Raw genomic sequence first — 20,502 nt, forward strand, 5'->3', positions numbered from 1 at the left:
TCCCGAAATTGATGTAATGGTTACTGCACAGTACAGTAATTTTCAAATTACCTCATTTTGATGTAATGATTACATAGTTTAAATCACAGAATGCATCAAACAATGGAATGAGTACATCGCCAGGATGGATTTATTGCATCACAAGTTTCTCTGTATGAGAATGTAGTGAGTGCTGTTAGCGCAGTACTCAGTGCATCGTTTTTGTAAATCAGTGCATCAATAACTGGTAAGCATCAGAGTCCTGCACGGTATAGTTGATTCAACTAGTTATCTGTGGGAGTATTCGAATAATCTAAACTATGAGTTGTCAACTAGATAACTATTGACAGCGCGCGCATCAAATAGTTACCAACTACTCCCAACTCCAGTTACTTTGTACGGTATGGTTAACTAGCTAGTTGATCCAACTATTTCTCGTTGTGTTAGGAGTACATAGGCAAGGGGTGACGAGCATACCTATTTCCGATAAGATTTCGGATAAATATGCTATAGGTGGGGATAATTCAACTAGTTGGAATAGTTATTCCAACTAGTTGAATAGTTATCTGAATAACCATCCGATGATTAAGTTAGTTATCTGTGCGTCAACTATAACAACGCATCGTTAGACAGGTTGACTATTGCCTGCGATGAGTCACCTCTATAGTTAACCGGAGTTAGCGTTGCCAACCAACTAGTTATAACTATTAACTATACCGTGCAGGACTCTGGTAAGCATTCTCAAACAGTGACAAACCTATAAATACTTCAATGGCCTGAATCAAATAATCTACTCGCGGCCATGTCGTTAAGTGCAGGTAGTTAGGAACGAAAGGTCCCAGGTTCGAATCCCCTTTAGGTCGGAAAATTTTCGTAGAAAAATAAGGTCTTGAAAAATTCGTTACCGTGAGGATTATATAGATGTGCGGAGAAACTTCAGAAATTGATAGTACCTAACCCCCCACTTTTTAAATATTGTTGAATAAAAGCGATGTAATGGTTACCGCTTTTCTGTGTAATAGTTACTTCTCTAAATATGTACTGATTAATGCGTTTCATTCCTATACCAAAATTACCGCGTTTTAATGCACTGAGTGCATCGTTTTGATGTAACTATTACTGTTTATTTCTTTCAGTGTACCTATATATGAATTACTTACCTACTCCATGGAGTCGATCATTGCCTATGTCTCTGAGGATTCTAGTAGTTCTGGCCTCTGAGGCATGTTTTTGATCTTCAAATATTGACATATTTTCCTGATTTTTAATGAAATTTACAAATTTTGAATGATTTTCCGATTTGAACAACTTTCAACCAACTTTGTATAAATCTCAGAAATTATTTTTGAATTGAAAAAATTCACGAGAAATTACCTACACTGAAAGAAATGATTTTCAAAACGCGTTATTCAGTCCCGAAATTGATGCAATGGTTACTGCACAGTACAGTAATTTTCAAGTTACCTAATTTTGATGTAATGATTACATAGTTTAAATCAGAGAATGCATCATACAATGGAATGAGTACATCGCCAGGATGGATTTATTGCATCTCTTTTAAAAATTCAGTTTGATGTTCTCATTACATTTCTTTGGGGACTCAGTCCTGCAGACTTGGTATTCAAAACATCATTTGGTGGGTAATAATTACATCATGTAGTAAGCAATGATTACATTCCTTAAACATGAGTGAGAACCTTGCAGTGATTTACTGAATACTGTAAACGATGTACTGAGTACATCGCCGTACTGCAATGAAATCCTTTATTCCCAAACAGTGAAAAACATATAAATACTTCTCGGGCCTGAATCAAATATTCTACTCGTGGCCATGTCGTTAAGTGCAGGTAGTTAGGAACGAGAGGTCGCAGGTTCGAATCCCAGTTAGGTCGGAAAATTTTCGTAGGTAAATAAGGTCTTAAAAAATTCGTTGAAGTGAGGATTACTTAGATGTACGGAGAAACTTGAAACTGATATACCCCTAACCCCACTTTTTAAATATTGTTGAATAAAAACGATGTAATGGTTACCGCACTTCTGTGTAATAGTTACTTCTCTAAATATGTACTGATTAATGCGTTTCATTCCTATACCAAAATTACCGCGTTTTAATGCACTGAGTGCATCGTTTTAATGTAACGATTACTGTTTATTTCTTTCAGTGTACATACGTATATAAAGTTGCAAACGCACGTATATTTTTGAAACATTCCAATCAAGATTTGCCACCACTATAATACCAAGAGCTCGAACAATAAGCAACTGCGTCTCCCATACATCCGAATATCAATCTAGCTATAGAATTCAAAAAAGGCCAACTCGTAAACCAGCATACGCAATTGGAAACCAAGAAACATGTGCGTGGACCCATGATCATTTTGTAACACGTTTTGCAAGTTGCCTCAATGGCTTCGTCGGTGATTTCTCTGATTGCCACAGAGGTTGTTTGAGGTGGGCAGTAGCAATCACATCGTTTATCGCCGAGTACCACGTCTAGACCTTTTTCATACCAGCTCTTGGAGGTTTCAGATTCTGGAGGTTTTTCTGGGGCTTCACAGGCGATCGATATTTTATCGAATTTGAAGCTGTTTCCGCTAGTTGCTGGAGTCTGTGAGTTGGAAGTCTGTAAATTTGAAGTAAAAATGTAAATTTCACATTGTGGTGCACTTTTTGAGAGAAAACTATTCATTTTTGAACGTTTCGATCTACGAGTAGATAACTGGTACCTACGCTTATTTGACATTGAGATTTGAATTTTTAAAATTTTATGGCTTGTATTATTGATTTGAACGTATGAAAGCTTACCTGATGACTTGAGCTCAACACCAACAACAGCAAAAAACATCTTATCTCGAAAAACATATTCAACTAGTCTTATTAATCGTTCAATTCAAATTTTATGGGTAGAAATGGTTACTGTCGAATGGGTGTAGATAACTTCAACAACTATACATACGTAGGCTGGATACGTCAAATGAGAAAAAAATTCGTCGCTACTTTTCGCGTTAATGAACCAGCTGGTGTCTCTGTCTGGGATACATATTTTGTTCTATCTTTTGTTTTTGCCATTAATATGATGTATGTGCCTACTACCTACCTATAAGGTTAATATTTGATCGAACTGTTGCATTGTTCTCTAATTATTACTTTAATGATGAAGTGAGACTGTCATATGTGAAATGTAGACGAATGACGAGGTGAACGAAAGTTGGAAGTCGAATTGTAGGTGTGCAAAAAATGCAACATAGTGATGAAAATATTGTATTTTCTAGAAGAGACGAATTTTTTAATATCGTTATGGAAAGTGGAACGTGTGTAGAGAGGAGAAGTATGGCGACGAATATCGTAACGCATATCAAAATATAAGTGTTTGACGAAGGTTGAATTTGAATTTCATGTAATTTTAATATCTAGGTGTATTTGGTCGTCTTGAGATTTATTTTCCTCGTTGAGTTTGTGTTGTGCGATGAATGAGTAATTTTATATTCTTGATTTTTTTGTCGTATGATTATATTTTTATCTGAAGTTTGATGAATTTGGGAAACCCGATACAGAATGTAAAGATCGATTGTGATGCTCGTAATTTCGTCCCTTTGCTGGATGGAAATGAAACTGATTGAAAGGAAATCGTTGAATTGATTTTGTTTTCAAATGGCGGCCTTTTACTTTATGAGCTTCAGATTTATACGCCCCACTGAGGATTGCCCTAATGCACCTCCGAGGTAGGGGTATAATGGTTTATCTCAGGACTCCAGCTCTCATGAGTCATTTGTGATCTTGCTTTGCACTTAGAAAGTTGCAAATATTGACTCGAGTTTGCCTCGAGGTTCTCTGATTTTTTCCAATTTTTTTTGTAGGTTCTCTTGTATTAGGAATATTGAGGAAAATGTCATCATTGATCTCTTCTCCTCACCCCCCCCCCTTGGGTCCGGTGGGGCGGTTTTTTTTGTACTTGAATTTTTGCATTATGATACCAACCGAACTTTGGACTACAAAAAAAACTGTTTGAACCGTTTTAAAGGTAATGAAAGTAGTCTCCATAATATTTTCCAGAAATTTCAAAAGTTCAAAGTTGAGTTTTTCTTGAAAGTTCAATTTTCAAAAGCTCGTCCAATTCGGGAGCGATGATTTAAAAATTTGAAAACAGCCCAGATAGCATACATTTTTATGATAATTACAACAATGAACGTTTTGTGATGAGATTTGCAGTAGCATATAACCGGGGGGGGGGGGGGGGGTATAGAGCCACAAATTTTCGGTCAAAATGTAAAAAAATACCAAATATTGTGTGACATATCGATTTATAGGCTTTTGAGTGCGCTGAATGCGAATATCAACTCATTTTTTGGATTCGACCCCTGCAACGCCCCCTATTGAACCCCATCCCATCAATTTTTTATGAAAATTGAAAAAATTGTGTAACATATGGTTTTTCAGGTTTTCAAATACGCTGAGTACGAATATCAACTCAATTTTTGGATATGACCCTTCCAGCTCCCCCTTCCACTGACCCACTAAACCCGAAAATGGAAAAAATCATGTGACGTACGGTTTATTAGGTTTTCGACATCCCTGAGTACGAATGTCAACTCATTTTTCGAATTCGATCCCTCCAACGTCCTCCCCTAGTAACCCCTCCCCCACCAATTTTACGAAAATTTAAATAGTTGCGTGACATATGGTTTCTTAGGTTTTCAGATGCGCTGAATACGAATATCAGCTCATTTTTTGGATTTGGCCCTTCCAACGCCCCCCTCCCCACTGACCTTCCAATAATTTCCCAAAAATGGAAAACATTTGTGTGACATATGGTTTGTTAGGTTTTCGGCATCGCTGAATACGATTATCAACTCATTTTTTGGATTTGACCACGCCAACGCCCTCCGGACTTTCCAATTTCCTGAAAATTGAAAAAAATCGTGTGACATATGGTTTGTTAGTTTTTTAGGTAACATAACATATTACTTATACCTACTTATTATAATATTGTTCATTTTTTTCAATTTTTACCAACAACTTTCAGATTATTTTGTTTGTTTATGATTGGCTTCCCTGAAATATTTTAATATAACTTTCGAGTACCATGATGTAATCACGTTTCAGCGAATTAAGATGACCAAAGGGAGGGGAGCCAAATCGAAGAAACAAACTGATATTCGTATTCAGCGACGTCAAAAACCCAATAAACTATGCGTCACATGTTTTTTTCAATTTCAGGAAATTTGAGGGGGAAGGGGTATGTGTGGGCTTCGGAGACGTTGAATCCAAAACTGTTTTCAAATTTTTAAATTATACCTAGTAAGAGTAACAAAACAAGCTACCGTGCATTTTGTTTACGCAAATGTCCAGTTTTTTGGTTTTTCTGGAAAATTTACGTTGTATAACAATTCCTTTCCATATGGCTTGGCCACAAATTTTGCAATTCGAACACTTTCATGACAGCGTTCATCTCAATTCTCTCTTTTTTTTTTTCTTTTGAGACGCTTTAAAAAACCAGAGGTCAAGGGCGAATTGCGCTCCTTGCTCCTCTCTCCGCGATATATTTTCCACACCAAAGCTCGGAGTCTGTTTGTTTTTTATTTCAAGCAAATGAAGCGATCAAAAATAAATACATAATACGTAAGTAGGAATTTCAAATAATGACCATCGGCGATAGAAACGTTCCATAATTGGAATACTTATACCTACTTGATACGTCTACTCGTATATTTTCAAAGTGTGTATATATAGGAAAATTCTCTATTAAATAACAAGCGAAAGAAATAAACCACTTCGCCGATCAAGCGGAAAATCCGTAGCTCTGTTTTTGGAAAAACACACGCGTCGTCTTGCCCGAAACCCGAAACGTCAATACGCAGCTGATTTATTTAACGCTATTTTGACGAATAGACGAATCTCGTCCAACGTTAACGGGGATCGACGGGGCCGGGGTACGAGTGATTCTTCACCCCCTCCCCCCCACACACACACACACACAAAGTGGTAGCTCGTTGTTACGGTTAAATAAACACCGGAACGAAGACGCCATTAGCGAGAAAAACGCACCGAAATATATTCGCGAATTACCACTGCCGGAGCTCGTTAAAAGCATTCGTATTGTGTTCGCAGCATCTGCGAAAGGAGCTGAAGAAGAGAGCAGAGGAACACAGATAAAACATCCGGCATTTCGCTGGTACCATATACGAATGTTTTGTTTGGCTGCGCGGCGATTTTTTTGGCCAACGAGAAGCACATCGTCATCGTCGTTCTCTCGCACACACGGCGACATATACGAGTACGAATGCCACTCGCTCTATAGCCTCAGCCCCAGCCCCCGTCACTTTACCAAACCATAACCACGAATCACTTTACATTACTGTGCTCGGTATACGTATACGTAATACGTATGTAATGTATACATATAATACCTACGCACACCACAAAGAATTTCTGATAATGATAAATGACCGGCGTAAAAAGGCTTATGGCGTTGGTAGCCTGGCCATATAGCCATCAACTCGTCGTACGTAGCATCGAGCAAAAAATATACACGCTAGCTATATACTCTCTCGTTAAGGAAACAGGAAACCACCATCTTTCTATTTTATGAAATACCATACAGCATATCCCATATCGCCGCATAATATACGATACACTTAGACACGAGTATCGTACCTCTCGTACCCCTCACCCCCCTTCACGACTCGCCATCCCATCCGCCAACCTGAGGGATTAGTTTGAATTTCGTATTAGTTCGCCATTTATCAATCTTTCCTACAGAATGCTTGTGTTTGTGTACTATATGTAGTATATGAACTCGAGCATATAAAAAAAACACCCTCGCTCACTCTCAACCCTATCCATCCCTCGAACGCGATCTCGTGCCACCTTTTCGGCCAGCAATACCCCAGTCAACCGTGAAGTTCCAAATGAACGAATCAATTAGCTCGACAGGTAATCAACAGTTGGCTGGATGATGGAACGGGGGTATTAAAATTTCAAATCCTTTTAGGTACCGATTAAACCCTCCTGAACTGATTGTGAGCGGATATACCTATACGTGCTTCGAGCTTGAAAAATTTCGCGCCATTTTTATACTTACCCTATTTTCAATCTAAATACTCGCGTACACAACAAACCATCCGAAACGCTCGTGTAATGAATACGAATCAGCTTAAACGCGAAGTTTTTATCAGAGCTGCACGAGTTGCATGTATTTTTTAAAATACTCGTACTCGAGGAAATAATGCACGTATACTGAGCGGGTACACTGTACAGCGAGAAATGGAATATGCATTTGTATTCGTATAATAATAATAACGGAACTCGATGATGAGCTGTGCTTCAGGAAGCAAAAAACAAAACAGTTTACCGCGCATTACGGAAAAATATTACGATCGTGTACCGGGAGTATGCTTTTTTATCACAGTTGATGTTGAATTAACGCGAAATACGAATAAAAAACATCCGGAATTTGAATTCAGCGACATGGATAACCATGAGATCGATATACATGATGATATTGAGCCACCTGCCCCCACCAGCAATCAGGCTCAACCCCCCCCCCCCTCCCATCCCCTCAGCTATTGATGATGAAAAACAAAATATCGCACCTCGGGAGTAATAAGGTTACATCTCAAAAAAGTGAAGTTTTACAGGAGAGTGATTTTCTTTTTTTTAAAAACTTGATTCATTATTTTTATCAACTTATAATTGTGAGGAATGAATAGCACCTCATTTTAAAAATCTGGTATCCTACATTCATTTAGCGTAAAATCACTTTGAAAAATAAAATCTTAAAGAGGAAATATTTCAATGTTTGGAAAACATTTTGAGTTATAAACTTTCATTAAAGTTGATGTGGAGGCGATAGGAAGCGTTCAAAAAAAATTTCATGTCAACAAAGTTGTAGAGAATTAAATTTTCAATCTACATAATGTCGTTAGTTTTTTTCTAGAGTGCTTAGTTTTTGAGTTTTTCTCAAAAAACTAAAATTTCATTATATATGCAAGTTCATTTTTCTGAAAAGTGATCAATTTAAAAAAATTTTTCCATTTGGTACAAACCAATAAAAGATGCACTCCTTGTGACCATTTTAAGTATAACTGACAAAAATTCAAAACAGTCAAAATTGTTTGTTAACACTTTGTATGTACGAAATATGCTCAAAAAAGGTGGAGTTTTTTGAGATGTACCCTTATAACTCCAAGCAACTTGCAATGTTGTTGGGATTTTGAGTTAGGCCATTTGCGTTTTTTATAAGATCTAGATAATGTACCCAACTCAAAGTGTTATTTTTGGTTGAGGGGTGGGGGGGGGGTGATACAAACCTCAAAAATGCAAGAACGTCAAAATAAATTTTTTTGAGATGTAACCTTATTACTCCCGAGATGCGATAAGGTACCTAGACTACCTACATTTATAATTCGAACTTATTGCGATTGAAAAAATATGAAAGGGTCAATGCCCCTGAATGTCGTTGAACCTTTTAGCTTCACTCTTCGCTAACACTTTCACCCCCCCCCCCCCACCATTCTTTGGGAAGTACCACACTGAAATGACCGAGAGTGTTTTCTCCCTCCCCTCCGCATTCACTACTATTCTCCAATCTATGCACATCCATTTCATAAAATGCTGCTACGATTGCAAAAACGGGGCATTGCATTTTCATGTTCACTTTTCGATGTGGTTCTTGTTTTTTTTTCTTGGAATTTTTTGTTTTGTCAGATCCGGAAGTACATTCATTATGAAAGAAAATTGGTGCTTTTATAGAGGAAAAACCATGAGGAAAAGAAGATGCATTAAAACTTAATGAAGGGTTTTAAAATTTATTGGGTTTCCTTTAAATTTTTCTAAAAATTTGTTTTTTTCTTGGTTTTGTGTTCTTTTTTGTTGGGGGGTTTTATTACCTATTCAGTTTCCATGTTTTTTTGACGGATTTTCAGTTTTTGGATTTGTATATTTTTCGTTTTCAGTTTTAATTTCTGCTGATTTGTTTTTTTAAAAATTCATTTCTGTTTTTAGGTTTTTTGGTATTCAATTTTCAGTTTTGATTAATTTATTTTTTCAATTTTCAGATTTCATTTTTCATTTTATATTAAAAATTTCATGTTTTATGGTTTTTGTTTGTGAGTTATTCAATCTTCAGTTTCAATTTTAGTACGAGTTGGTTTTGTTTTTCAGGTTTTGTTTTCAGTTTTTGTTTTTGCAATGTTTCATTCTTGATTTTTGTTTTTGTTCTTAAGTTTCTTATTTTTCGGTTTTCACTTCTGAGTTTAGGTTAACTTGGTTTTCATTTTCATTTTTTTCCATTTGTTAGCCTGTGTTTTTATTTTCAGTTTTGAGTTTTGGTTTTCAATTTTCCAAAATTCCGTTTTTCTGTTCTGTTTTTTTTTTTCAGTTTTCTGTTTCCAAGTGTATTTTGAGTTTTGGACGTTTTAGTTTTTCTTTTTGTTTTTTGTTTTCATTTTTTTGTGGTTTTTTATTTTTTTTAAAAGTTTATTTTAATTTTTCTCATGGTTTAGTTTCTTGTTATCGTTTTTAATTTTTGTTTGTTTTGTTTATTAATGTTTTTTTTTTGTTTTTGTTCAATTTTTGACTCTGTTTTTCAAGTTTTTGTTTTCAAAATTTCTCCTTTTTTGATATTTTCATTCTTATGTTTTTTTGATTTTGATTTTTGTGTTTGTTTTCAGTTTAATATTTTCAATTGTCCATTGTTTTGTTTTTTTACCCTAAGCTCTCGATCTTTTTGTAGTTTGTTTTCGTTTTTTTAAATTTTTTTCCTGCTTTTTTTTATTTTTGAGTTTTTTTTTGTTTTTGGGTTCAAATTTCATTTCCATTTTTTGGTTTTTCGATTTCGATTTTCATTTTAAAGTACATATTTTAGTCTTCATGCAGTTTTTGTACTTGTTTTCTTTTTTTCGCGGTTTCTTATTTTTGAAAATTTTGTTTTACTATTTCATTGGTTTAAAAATTTGGCAATAGGTGAAAATTTAAGAACAAAAATTATGAAAAATAATGTTGATTTTATGGCCTCAAAAATTCACAATAAAATACCACAGGAATTAAAAAATATACCATCAAAGAAACTTTTCAGAAATAAACTTAAAAATTGGTTACAGAGATATGCGTTCTACAGTGTTGAAGAAATGCTGCTGCTAGATGGATAGCAATTCTTCAAGTTTATTTTGTATTGTTGTTCTTTTTTTTTTAATTTTTTATTTAAATCCAACTTGTAACATATTTGCAAATTGGCATGTACTCTATTTATTTGTATCTATTAATACCTAAATTTTTGTATGTACTGCCCCGACGTTGTAATACAGCGAAAGCTGTCAGCTACAATAAAGAAATTTGAATTACTGTAGTTTTAAATTTTTGTTCGTTTTTTTGGAGGGGGGGGGGGATAGCTTTTGGTTCTGCGTTTATCAATTTCTGTTATTGTTTTTCGTTTTTGTTCAGTTTTTTGTTTTGTTTATGTAGTTTCTGTTTTCAAAATTTTTCCTTTTTCAGTATTTTCATTCTAATACATTGTAGGTTTTTTTGGTTTTCATTTTTGTGTTTGTTTTCAATTGTTCATTGTTTTGTTTTTTCCCCTCGGTTTTCGGTTTGCTTTTTTCCTAATTTTCGATTTTTGATTTTAGTTTGTTATCGTCTTGTGAAGTCTTGTTCCTGCTTTTTTCTGGCTTTTGTTTTTCGATTTTCAATTTTTTTTTTCGTTTTCATTTTTCATTTTTTTAAAAATTTGTTCTCCTGGTTTTTTTTTTGAGTTCAAATTTTGCGGTTTTTATTTCTGCTTTCGTCTTCCATTTTCGTTTTTTCTAGTTTTCAATTTCTTTTGTTTTGTTTTCTGTTTTTTTGGGGGGGGAGGGGAGGGATTTTTTGCTAGTTTTTGTCTTTAGTTTTGTTCACGTGTTTTTTCACATTTAATTTTTTTTAGTTTTTGTTTTCTTTGGTTTTTGTTTTTGTTGTTATTATTTGTTTTCAGGGCTTTCAATTCTTACGTTTTTTTTTCGGATTATGGTATTTTGTGTGGGGGGGGGGGTTAATTCTGTTTTTGTTTTTGAATTTCCATAATCAAGTTTTTCCTGGTTTTTTTTAGCTTTTATTTTTCTTAGTTTTAGTTTCTTTTCTTTTTCGATTTTTATTTTCAACGTTATTAATGTCCATTATCCATCTTATCTTTTCGCACATTTCTTTTGAGGGGGAGAGGGGGGACAAAACCCTGACTTGCTCGAAACCGCATCAAAAAGTGTATTAAAAATCTAAATCCTTACGAGACGGTTCTGAATTGAAATTTGAAGGGGATATGAATGATTGAAATTAAGAATGTGCTGTTTCAAATCAATCGAAAAAGGGCCCATCATTCACTTTGTCGATCACATCGATCGCCCATCTATTCGCAATCCGTATTTCAAAAGATTAAACAACCCTTCGAATGAAAAATTAGCCAGTAATTTTTTTTTCAACCCCTAATACAGCCGAAAATCTGATACCTAGCGTATAGTTTTTCGATTCGTCGTCGTCGTCGTTTCACCGAGCTGCGTAGTAGTACTATAATGTAAAAAGAAAAGAAAACTAGCGCTATTAATCTTCATTAAGCGAGGTTTTTTCGCGCCTGATACCACCTCGGCGGCCGTCTCCCTTGCGCTTTATCTGCTACTATAGGTCCACCTCTGCTGTGAGAGCACAGCTAGGTATTTTGTATCGTTCTCGTTATGTGTAATTAAGAGAAGTGTTCTCGAAATGAGCCAACTATAAAGTAAAAGTTTACTCAGCTGGATTAAAACATCTCGGTTGTTTGCTCGAAAGATTATATACTTCGCGAAAGTGCACGCTTATAATATAAAAAAACCACGCTTTCCTCAGTGCTTTTGAGACGTTACCAAAGGTATCTTTACCTACCTATTATTTGTACAATTACGGACGCGAACGCTGGCGAGGCGAGCTTTTCGCTGATACTACCAAAGATTCCATCCCCTCCGCCCCCTCCCCTCCCCTCCTTTCCTGGTACGTGTCCCTCGATGAATTATATCGAAATGTCGCTCGTTATTGCGAACGGTGCGGTGGTATATTCAATTTATTTAATTAAGTTGACCGAATAGAGACGTCGTTTTCCAAAGTTATTGAATTCAATAACGAGAGCAAAGTACGTAGGCAGGAGTCGAAGGGATGAAAGATACGCGATTAAAACGAGCTCTAATAATAAAAATACGAGTTGAAATTGGCCTTTTTCTCGTAAAAGTGCCTCGTCGTTTTGTTGACGATGAGATCCGAGATGGCTCTTTTTGAACGGAGGCAGTTGAGTGAATTTCAATTTTCGGTTTTCGGTCTTGTGTGAAGGTTCGTTCGAGTCTTTCGAATAATACGTAGGTAGGTATTAAGCTCGAATCGAGGATTTCGATAGCTCTTTCGCTGAGGTAAATAGTTTCTCTTTGAGAATTAGTATTTGGTAAAAGGCCAAGTTAAGTAAGAGTATGAAAATAATCTTGTTGTATACGTAGGTACTTATAGCTAATATATATAATATTTAATATCCCAACAGACCCAGGCCACGTCCCAAGTGTTTGATGAGCTTTACTTGCTTCGCTAATAGCTTAAGTATTACCTGAGCTTTTTGACGCGCACTAGAATTAGGTATTTTAAACTATAAACGAAATAAGTTGAAAACTAATTTACTCCCTGTATAAATTACAGGTCAGTCGTATAGCGGGCTGAACGAAGAAATCATATGGATCAGTATCGCCATGAGCATTCTAATCGGTATCCTAATACTGGTCGCACTCTGCTACTTGTTCCATGAAAAGTGCAAAAAACGACGTGAAATGTATGTTAACACCTAAGTAAAAGAAAAAAAGCGGCCGGAAAAATGGAGAAGGAGCAGCAAAAAGAAAAAAAACAACACTCGACCAATTTAGAACACAACTTTCTTTTTATTTGATTATTAGTTACCATTTTTAGAAAAAAAAAAAAACTTTTTAGTTGGTTCTCTCATCTTTTCTCTATGTTCTATATCGTTCTATCGTGACCCTGGTAAACTTAAACGTGATTGTGAATTTTATGTTACCTTTTTCTTCCTCTTTTAAGCAACATTTTTTTTTCTTTTTCTTTTCTTTTTCGTGTCTGATTTGTTAACGAGCTGCTTCTCGTGTTCGGTTTGATTTTGTATTTTACTTACTCTTTTTTTTGTGCTACGATAAGAAATAATTGACAACGAGTTAAGAAATTTCTGAAATAAAATGAGAGGTATTGGATACACGAGGATTGATTTTGAATTTCAAGTAAGTGTTTGGATGCCTGACTGTTGTAGAAAAATTTGTATCAGGGGGGGGGGGGGAATTAAAAGTTGATATATTCACCAAAGTTGGCGACTGCGATTACATTTGGATGTTTCAATTTTAGAGGAGAAAACCCTGATTGATTGATTTTTGTTCAAAATTTACGAGTTTTGATGTCACGTGGGGGAGCGATTGAAATTTTAATTACTTACTCTCATAACGAATGATCAAACTATTAAATTGATTGCTTATAATTTTTTGAAAGTTTTTAGTTTCGAGGTCATGCTGAGGAAGTGAGGGCTCATGTATTGCAAAAGTGGTAGGAGTTGAGAGTCCCGTGTTGTTTTAGACATCAAGAAATAAATAATTTCACTTTTTGCAATGTGTTATTTTTACAATACAGTTGCCCAAAAGATGGGGAAGAATTCGAAGGTGACGAGTTGTGCCAAAAATTGAAATATTTACGAAGAAATGAAACTGATACAGCATTTGAACTAAAACCTAAACACTGTTATTATGCTCAAATTCAATTAGGACTGTAGCTCTCCAATTTACTTTATGCTGAATTGATCATATATACATGCATAAAAGTAACAGTTTGATAGAAATGCCGGTAATTTATGACCCTGATTATTGTAAAAGATTGATTATGATCTTACAAATGTTTATTTTGAGTAGGTATATGCTTCCATTTTTACGTGACAATTTTAATAGGTTAATTTTAAGTAATAATGAATCTTGATTTTTAAAGTTTCCAATGTATTTATTTCCAAAAATTAATCATACCTAATTTCAATTTCAAAAGAACTCGAGTTTGGTCATTTTAATTGGTAGGTAATTATCCCGTAAATCAGAATTTTGGTAAAAAAAAACACTGATAAAAAATGTAAATAATACTTTTGTCCTAAACTGAATAACCCACCATATTAAGGTGCCCGTTCCCATTTGAAAGATGTATTTTAGGGCCTTCCAGTGGCATGGCGCCTGAAAGTTGATATAAAGAATGAAAAAAAACAAAAAATAAAAATCAATAAAAGTGGATGTGGGTGGGTGAGCATTTTTCAACAATTTTTTGTTATGGGACTTTTTTTTCAATAGATCTAATTTTTTAATTTCGTTCTAAGAGAAAACCATCGAGAAACAAGATTGTTTTGAGGACAAACGGAGAGCAAAAGCAAAAAAACATTTAAATTGTTTTTATTTCATTGCTTTTTGGTTTTTTCAACTTGATGAGAGCAAGAGGCCCTTGTACAGAAGGACCAGCATTGTTCAGGGTGTCAGAAGAACTTTTTACATGAAATTGGGATTATTTAGAGAAATTTTGATGCAGAGATTGGTTTTCAAAAAAAAACTCTGTCATTTCATTTTAAGATTGTTTTTTTTCCTTCAGTTTCTTAGAAAACTTTTCAAATTTTTGTTTCTTTTGATTTTTTCCAGGGGGAGGGGGGGTGTCTTCAACTTCAGGGTTTTCACAGATGAATTAACATGGCTTGGACGATTGAAAAAGGCTCCATCTTGAAATGTGAGTTATTTTATTTATTTGTAGAAGAATTCTGACGCAGAAATTCATGATTCAAAAATAAAAGTTTCTGAATTCTATTATTTTCTAGAGAGTGAGAGGGGGAGGGGTTTTTGGTACGACTCAAATTATAATTAGGGGGAGGAGGGGAATTGGAATTTTCAGGTATTTTTTCCTCGTATAAACCGACAACTTGAGAGGATGGGAGCATTGGGAGCAAAACCTTTCAACAAAAATCACTAATACATAAAATAATGGATAGGTAAGTATGGTGGATTTCCAAAAAAAAAAAAAAAATACTATTTCAACTTTCAAAGTTTTAAAGTGAAAGAATAAACTTTTGCATAAAAAGTATTGCTTGTAGGTATGCATCTCAAAAAACAAACGTTCAAGAGCTTTCGTCCTCATTTAGGTGTCTGTTCTCTTTTCTTTTTCAAAATTAATGTCCTAAAAATAAATCTTTCAATTCAAAATTCAGAAATTTTAAAAGCCCAAAAATGAACTCCTTGCCTGAAAAACCATCGTTTTTGATTTTTCCAAAATCATCCTTGCTTTGCTCGGGCCTGACCTATTTTTTTTCAAAATCGACTTCTCAAAAAAAGATCGTTTTTAGACCTTAAGAAATCAAATTTTCCAAAACTTTTGCCTAATTTGTTTTTTGTTTTAAAATTTTAAAGTTCACATTTGGACCCCCAAAAATCCAAAACAGAAAATGAAAATTTTTTTCAAATCATGATATCAATTGGAAAAATTGGTATATTTTTTCCCTGACTTATATCAGTGGGACAAATTTTCAGTCAACCCCCCTCCCCTTCTCCTCTCCCAAACAAACCTCTGTGTAGTTTCGTCCCTGAGAAATGGAACCAAATCATATTTGTCTCGGGCTCGCATTGACTCTCGATGGGGCTGACTTCAACAACCCCCCCCCCCCCCCCATTCACAAGTTGGATAGAACTTCATTCGACGTCTTCCATTCATTTAATCGTCGCAAGACAATTAGTTTATATTATTTTTAGGGGAGGGGGGCTGGTCGCATCAAAATTTGGAAGTAAGATATGAAATATTAAGGTAAAGTACCAGTTGCGGATCCCGTACCCAGTTATGGATCATTGTTTTGTGGCGTTCCAAATTGTGAAAAATGAAAATACGAAGTGATATCTTTTTCTGTAATATCCATACAGCACAAGAACAACAAGTTCTACAAAAATAGTTTTTTGGGCTCGGAAAAAATAATAATTGATAATTGAGTGAAAAATTTTGGGTAAAAATTTTGATATGTAGTTTCAAAAACTCAAAAAAAATATAAAATGTGCTGTTTTTTTTTCTGAAAAAGTGATTTAATGGGAAATGAGCAGTGCCTTCTTTGAAAATTTCAATGCTTCATGAGTGGAGAATGTGAGTGAGCGATTTGATAGGCATTTGTTCCAACACGATCAAATTTATGAATAATTTGCCAAGTTTATGTCAATGCATATCAAACCCAGGCCCAGGCTATAACTTATCGTTTGATGATGTGCAATGTTAATCACTCACATTTGATTGGAATTTCGTGAATTTCTTTATGATCTGCAAGCGGTACTCACTTTTTTCATTAAATTTTTAGCTACTCATCTCTCAAATTCCGAATAAAAGGCAATAGGTAAGAATATAAAAATCGGTGAAGCTAAATGTAAATTTGGACATAACCTTGAGTTTGAAAATTTTCAAAAAAATTGCTATTAAAATGCATCCTTGATTTACAAAGGGCCCGCGCGCGCTTGTGGATCGGAAATTTTTGATCCACAATTGGTAGGTACTTTTTGGGTCTTAGATTTTTTCCCTGTAACTTTTTATCCGTGAAACAGTGACATTTTTCCCAGTGATACTTTGTTATGGAAGCTACCTTCTATCGATGTATGAGTATAGTTTTACAATTGGGTGAAAAAACCGTAACCGGGCCAGTTATTTTAGAGGGTTGCGAAAACAGCCCTCCCCCCCTGACTCCAGTTTCCAAAAAAAAAAAATTCCAATACTTTGTGGAGAAGGGTTCCCTTTACAAGCACAGATGGTATTTGAAAAATGTTGAAATTTACACACTACAGAATTTTCTAAAAAGGTGATCCAAAACTGGTAGGTACTCTAAGGGCCAGTAGCACAATGCAGGTTTAAACCAGAGTTATAGGTTAACTCTGGTTTAACTAAAATGCAGTGTAGCGCAATGGACGATCAAACTGTTTTCACAGTTTAAACCCGGTTTTACTCAACTCGACAATTTTTGGAGGTTAACCTAGGATTAACAAATCAGTGCGTGTTCATTGGTTGTTTCAAGTTGTGTGATTACTGATTATTTTTTGCAAATGGAAACCGATAACTTCAAATAATACCAAATTTCAACAAAGACGAAGTGTAATTATGTACTTACATTGAATGACAAAAAACAAGAATGTTGTTGAGCGTAAAATTTCGAATCACATCACCACCATAATGAAAAATTTGATGACCATTGTTCAAAATTGGACATTTTACCTCAAACAAATTAATTTCCTGCAGCAAAAAAATTAAATCTAATGAACTAATCGTTCAAGAATATTTATTTTTTTTAATTTATTCAAAAATTTGAACTTTGTTTCCAATTGTAAGATATTTCTAATCATTAAAAAATTTAATCCAAAATCACTCAAAAACATTGATATTATTGATATCATGGACATAACTAACAATAATTGCGACAAAATTTGGTTGAATGACGCGTTAATCGAAGGATTAGTTAATCTAAACCTGAACCAATGTTGTGCAACACTACAGAAGTTGGACCTGGTTCAAGATTTAAACTAAGTTCAGCTAAACCAAAATTTAAACCTGCATTGTGGCTCTAAGTACCTTAGTGCTACAGAATTCTATGGTATAAAAATTTGAGCCGAATAAAATTTCCAGTCGCACTATTCATCTCATATTTCTATTCATTCTACGACGATGGCAAATTTCAACTATTTCAAGGTCATTAGGGGGTGAGACGTGTCCAATGGTGGAGATAAGGGGTCTTAATACGTATCGTCTTGGTTATCGAAAATGTAGGGTTTCGACGAAGACGTTGAATTCGAATTCAACGAGCATTTCAGCCTTACTCTTCATCAGTTTTGGTTTTTTTCATCTCTTTTGTCTCGAACGTGGTACCATATGTTGCGTGCTGCTGCGAAAGTCGTAGAATTTTATTCCTTTTACGCGCGTTTTTCGTGACGATGGTGATGATGTAAATCGACGAACCGAAGTATAATTTTTTCTCGCTGCTGTGGAAAGGTTGCCATTTTCGACGCGGTTATTGCATTAGTCTCGGGATCGGGATGAAGCTTATTACGGAGTACGGTTTTACGCCTTTTTAAAACGAAATTATGCGTTAAATTGAAACCGAGTCGAGTAGACAGAGAAGCGAAGAAAACCATACTACGTTGACGACGACGATGAGAGGAAAAATGGGATGAGAGAAAGAGGGAAAAACAAAACGTCTAATTTTCTGCCAGCAGTAGCCTGACTTAAGGGATGTGTGAGGTAGAGGGAAATAACGTGAACGTGTAGTCGAGTTGAAAATGTAGATATAAATATACGTGAAATAGAGGCTGTTGAGAGCTACGTCGTCGTCGACGAGTTGGTCACGCTCAAAAACCCTACTACGACAACGATGGAGATGGAAATCGTTTCTATCCTGTTGGAAAATTGCGTTAGATGTTTTTTCGTCGTCGACTTTGGTTGATTCGATGTCGAGTGGTTTATCAGGTCGAGTTAAAAACTTGGACGGTTTCAGGGTACATTCTCTTCGAGTTCGATTATAGGGTGATGATCCCCCTCCCCCTCCCCCCATTTTTCGCCAGTCACCATGCTCGTTTTCATTTCTTTGGTGTTTGGGCTTTTCTGCGTCACTGAGTTATGGTACGATAAGTATTTTCCAAGTTATCGCAACTGCGACGAGGATGAGGATACGGAGTGATTTTTCTCGTATTTTTTTTTCTTCTTTTGGCGGATAAAAGTTGTACGTTAATTGAACGACGACTACGACGACGACGACGAAGCAAACTGTATGCTAGGTTGAAAGTGATTAATGGAGGGTGTTTTTATTTATAAATAATTCGTCGTAGTAGTCGTAGTCGTCGTTGTAAAGAAAAAGTAGAGAAAAAAAAATATTAAATAAATAAAAAGTAAAACGTCAAAGCTCGAGTATAAAAGTCGAGCTGATGCGATGACGTTATCGAGAAAAGTTTTGCGAAGAGCGGTGTTAAATGAATAACCCGATGCCAGTTTCGTTATTTCCACCACTCTGTGTGACATGGCCCTGTCCATGTCCCTGTCTCGCTGCAGGGAGTGTAAAGTATAGGAGTTAATATTACGTATAATGAAATCGACGACGAGTTGAAAAGGGATTAGTATATAGTACGATGACGACGACGAAGGCGAACGCTAATTGTCGCATTGTTGGCTAATTCACAAAAGTGCTTCCAGCTACTCGGCAGACGAGGAGGGCCAGCCGACAGTGGGGGATGAAATTTACGAAAGTTGAGCTGTAATTTGCGCCCCTCCCTCCCATCCTCATTGCCCAACGTCATCACTCTGTACCTACGTACAGAATTCATTGACGCGATAACATAGTATGTAGTAGTGTGAAGTTTGATATACTTATTAGGTTAGAGGTGGAGGTGAAGGTGGAGGTTGGTGACTGAATGGATTCGCTGTTTCCATCTCTCTGTTTAAAGTTCAGACTTGAGTTTTGGTATTGTATACTCGTTGCCATGACGATCGCCGCGATCTTTCGCCGTATGCTGTAGAGTGACTGATGACCACATTGTTTAAAATTTAATTAACGTTCAAGCTATCGAAATTTCTGGTCAGATGAACGGCCCTGCCTGGCTCAGCCTAGCTTGGCCAAAACGAATTTCTTCTTCTTCTCCTCGAGAGTCAAGTTATTTCTTTCGTAGCGTGTGTGGTTGTGTGTTTGCAGTTTTTTTCATTTCATTTCGTTTTTAAATGTTTTCGTAAATTGGGGGTTTTTTCGATATTTTTATGGAGTTGGAAATCCTCGATTGATTTTTGTTTTCTATTATGATTTTGGCTTTTTTTAGGGTATAGATATAAATGTAATTAAGAATATAAATGTCGATGTTTATTACGTTGTATTCGTTTTATATAAGAGTGTATTTGTATAATAATTTATGATTATGGAGTTGTGTAACAGTGAAATGAATCGAATCGCCCATACCTGACAAGTGAAGCGTAACACGAGATGTATGGGGGTTGATGTAGGTACTAGGTAGGTAGGTAGGTAGTTAATTTAACGATGAGGTGAATTTTATACTACCCGGGTCCCGGATGCTGGGTGCTCGTGCATATAGTATAGGTACCCTACCTACTCGTATAACAACCTTGACTCGTTTTGGAATAAGTTGAAGTTTATATAAAAGTACATACTATTATTATATAGAGTATATTTTACGTGCTGTTGTTGTTCTCGTGGCACTTTATTTATTACGAATAAATGGAATATTGTGTGTTTTATTACGTGTGTACGTATATACTGCTATACGATTAATTTTATACCCACATCGATCTCTCCCTCTGGTGGTATTTTTTTAAAATGTGTGGTACGAGTACGAGATGAAAAAGCTCGCTCTGCGACGACTACGACTACGACGACGACGACGATAGGGGTTGGAAAGCGCCCTAATTGAAATATCGCTCGTTTAATGTAAAGATAACAAAAGGGTACATGTGTGAAATACATGT

At 35.5% G+C, this 20,502-nt stretch overlaps 1 protein-coding gene across 4 annotated transcripts in view; it reads left to right on the top strand.

Annotated features, from left to right (window-relative positions):
- The window catches only part of LOC135834890 (uncharacterized), a 157,038-nt gene extending 136,764 nt beyond the window's left edge, over positions 1-20,274 (top strand). For all 4 annotated transcript variants that reach the window (XM_065348898.1, XM_065348881.1, XM_065348889.1 and 1 more), the window contains exon 3: positions 12,655-20,274. In XM_065348898.1, the coding sequence (XP_065204970.1) occupies positions 12,655-12,800 (146 nt within the window). In that variant the 3' untranslated portion in view covers positions 12,801-20,274. The remainder of the gene's footprint in view (positions 1-12,654) is intronic.
- Positions 20,275-20,502: the final 228 nt, after the last annotated feature.

Source organism: Planococcus citri, chromosome 1, assembly GCF_950023065.1.
Source record: "Planococcus citri chromosome 1, ihPlaCitr1.1, whole genome shotgun sequence".
In the NCBI taxonomy this organism is placed as follows: domain Eukaryota; kingdom Metazoa; phylum Arthropoda; class Insecta; order Hemiptera; family Pseudococcidae; genus Planococcus; species Planococcus citri.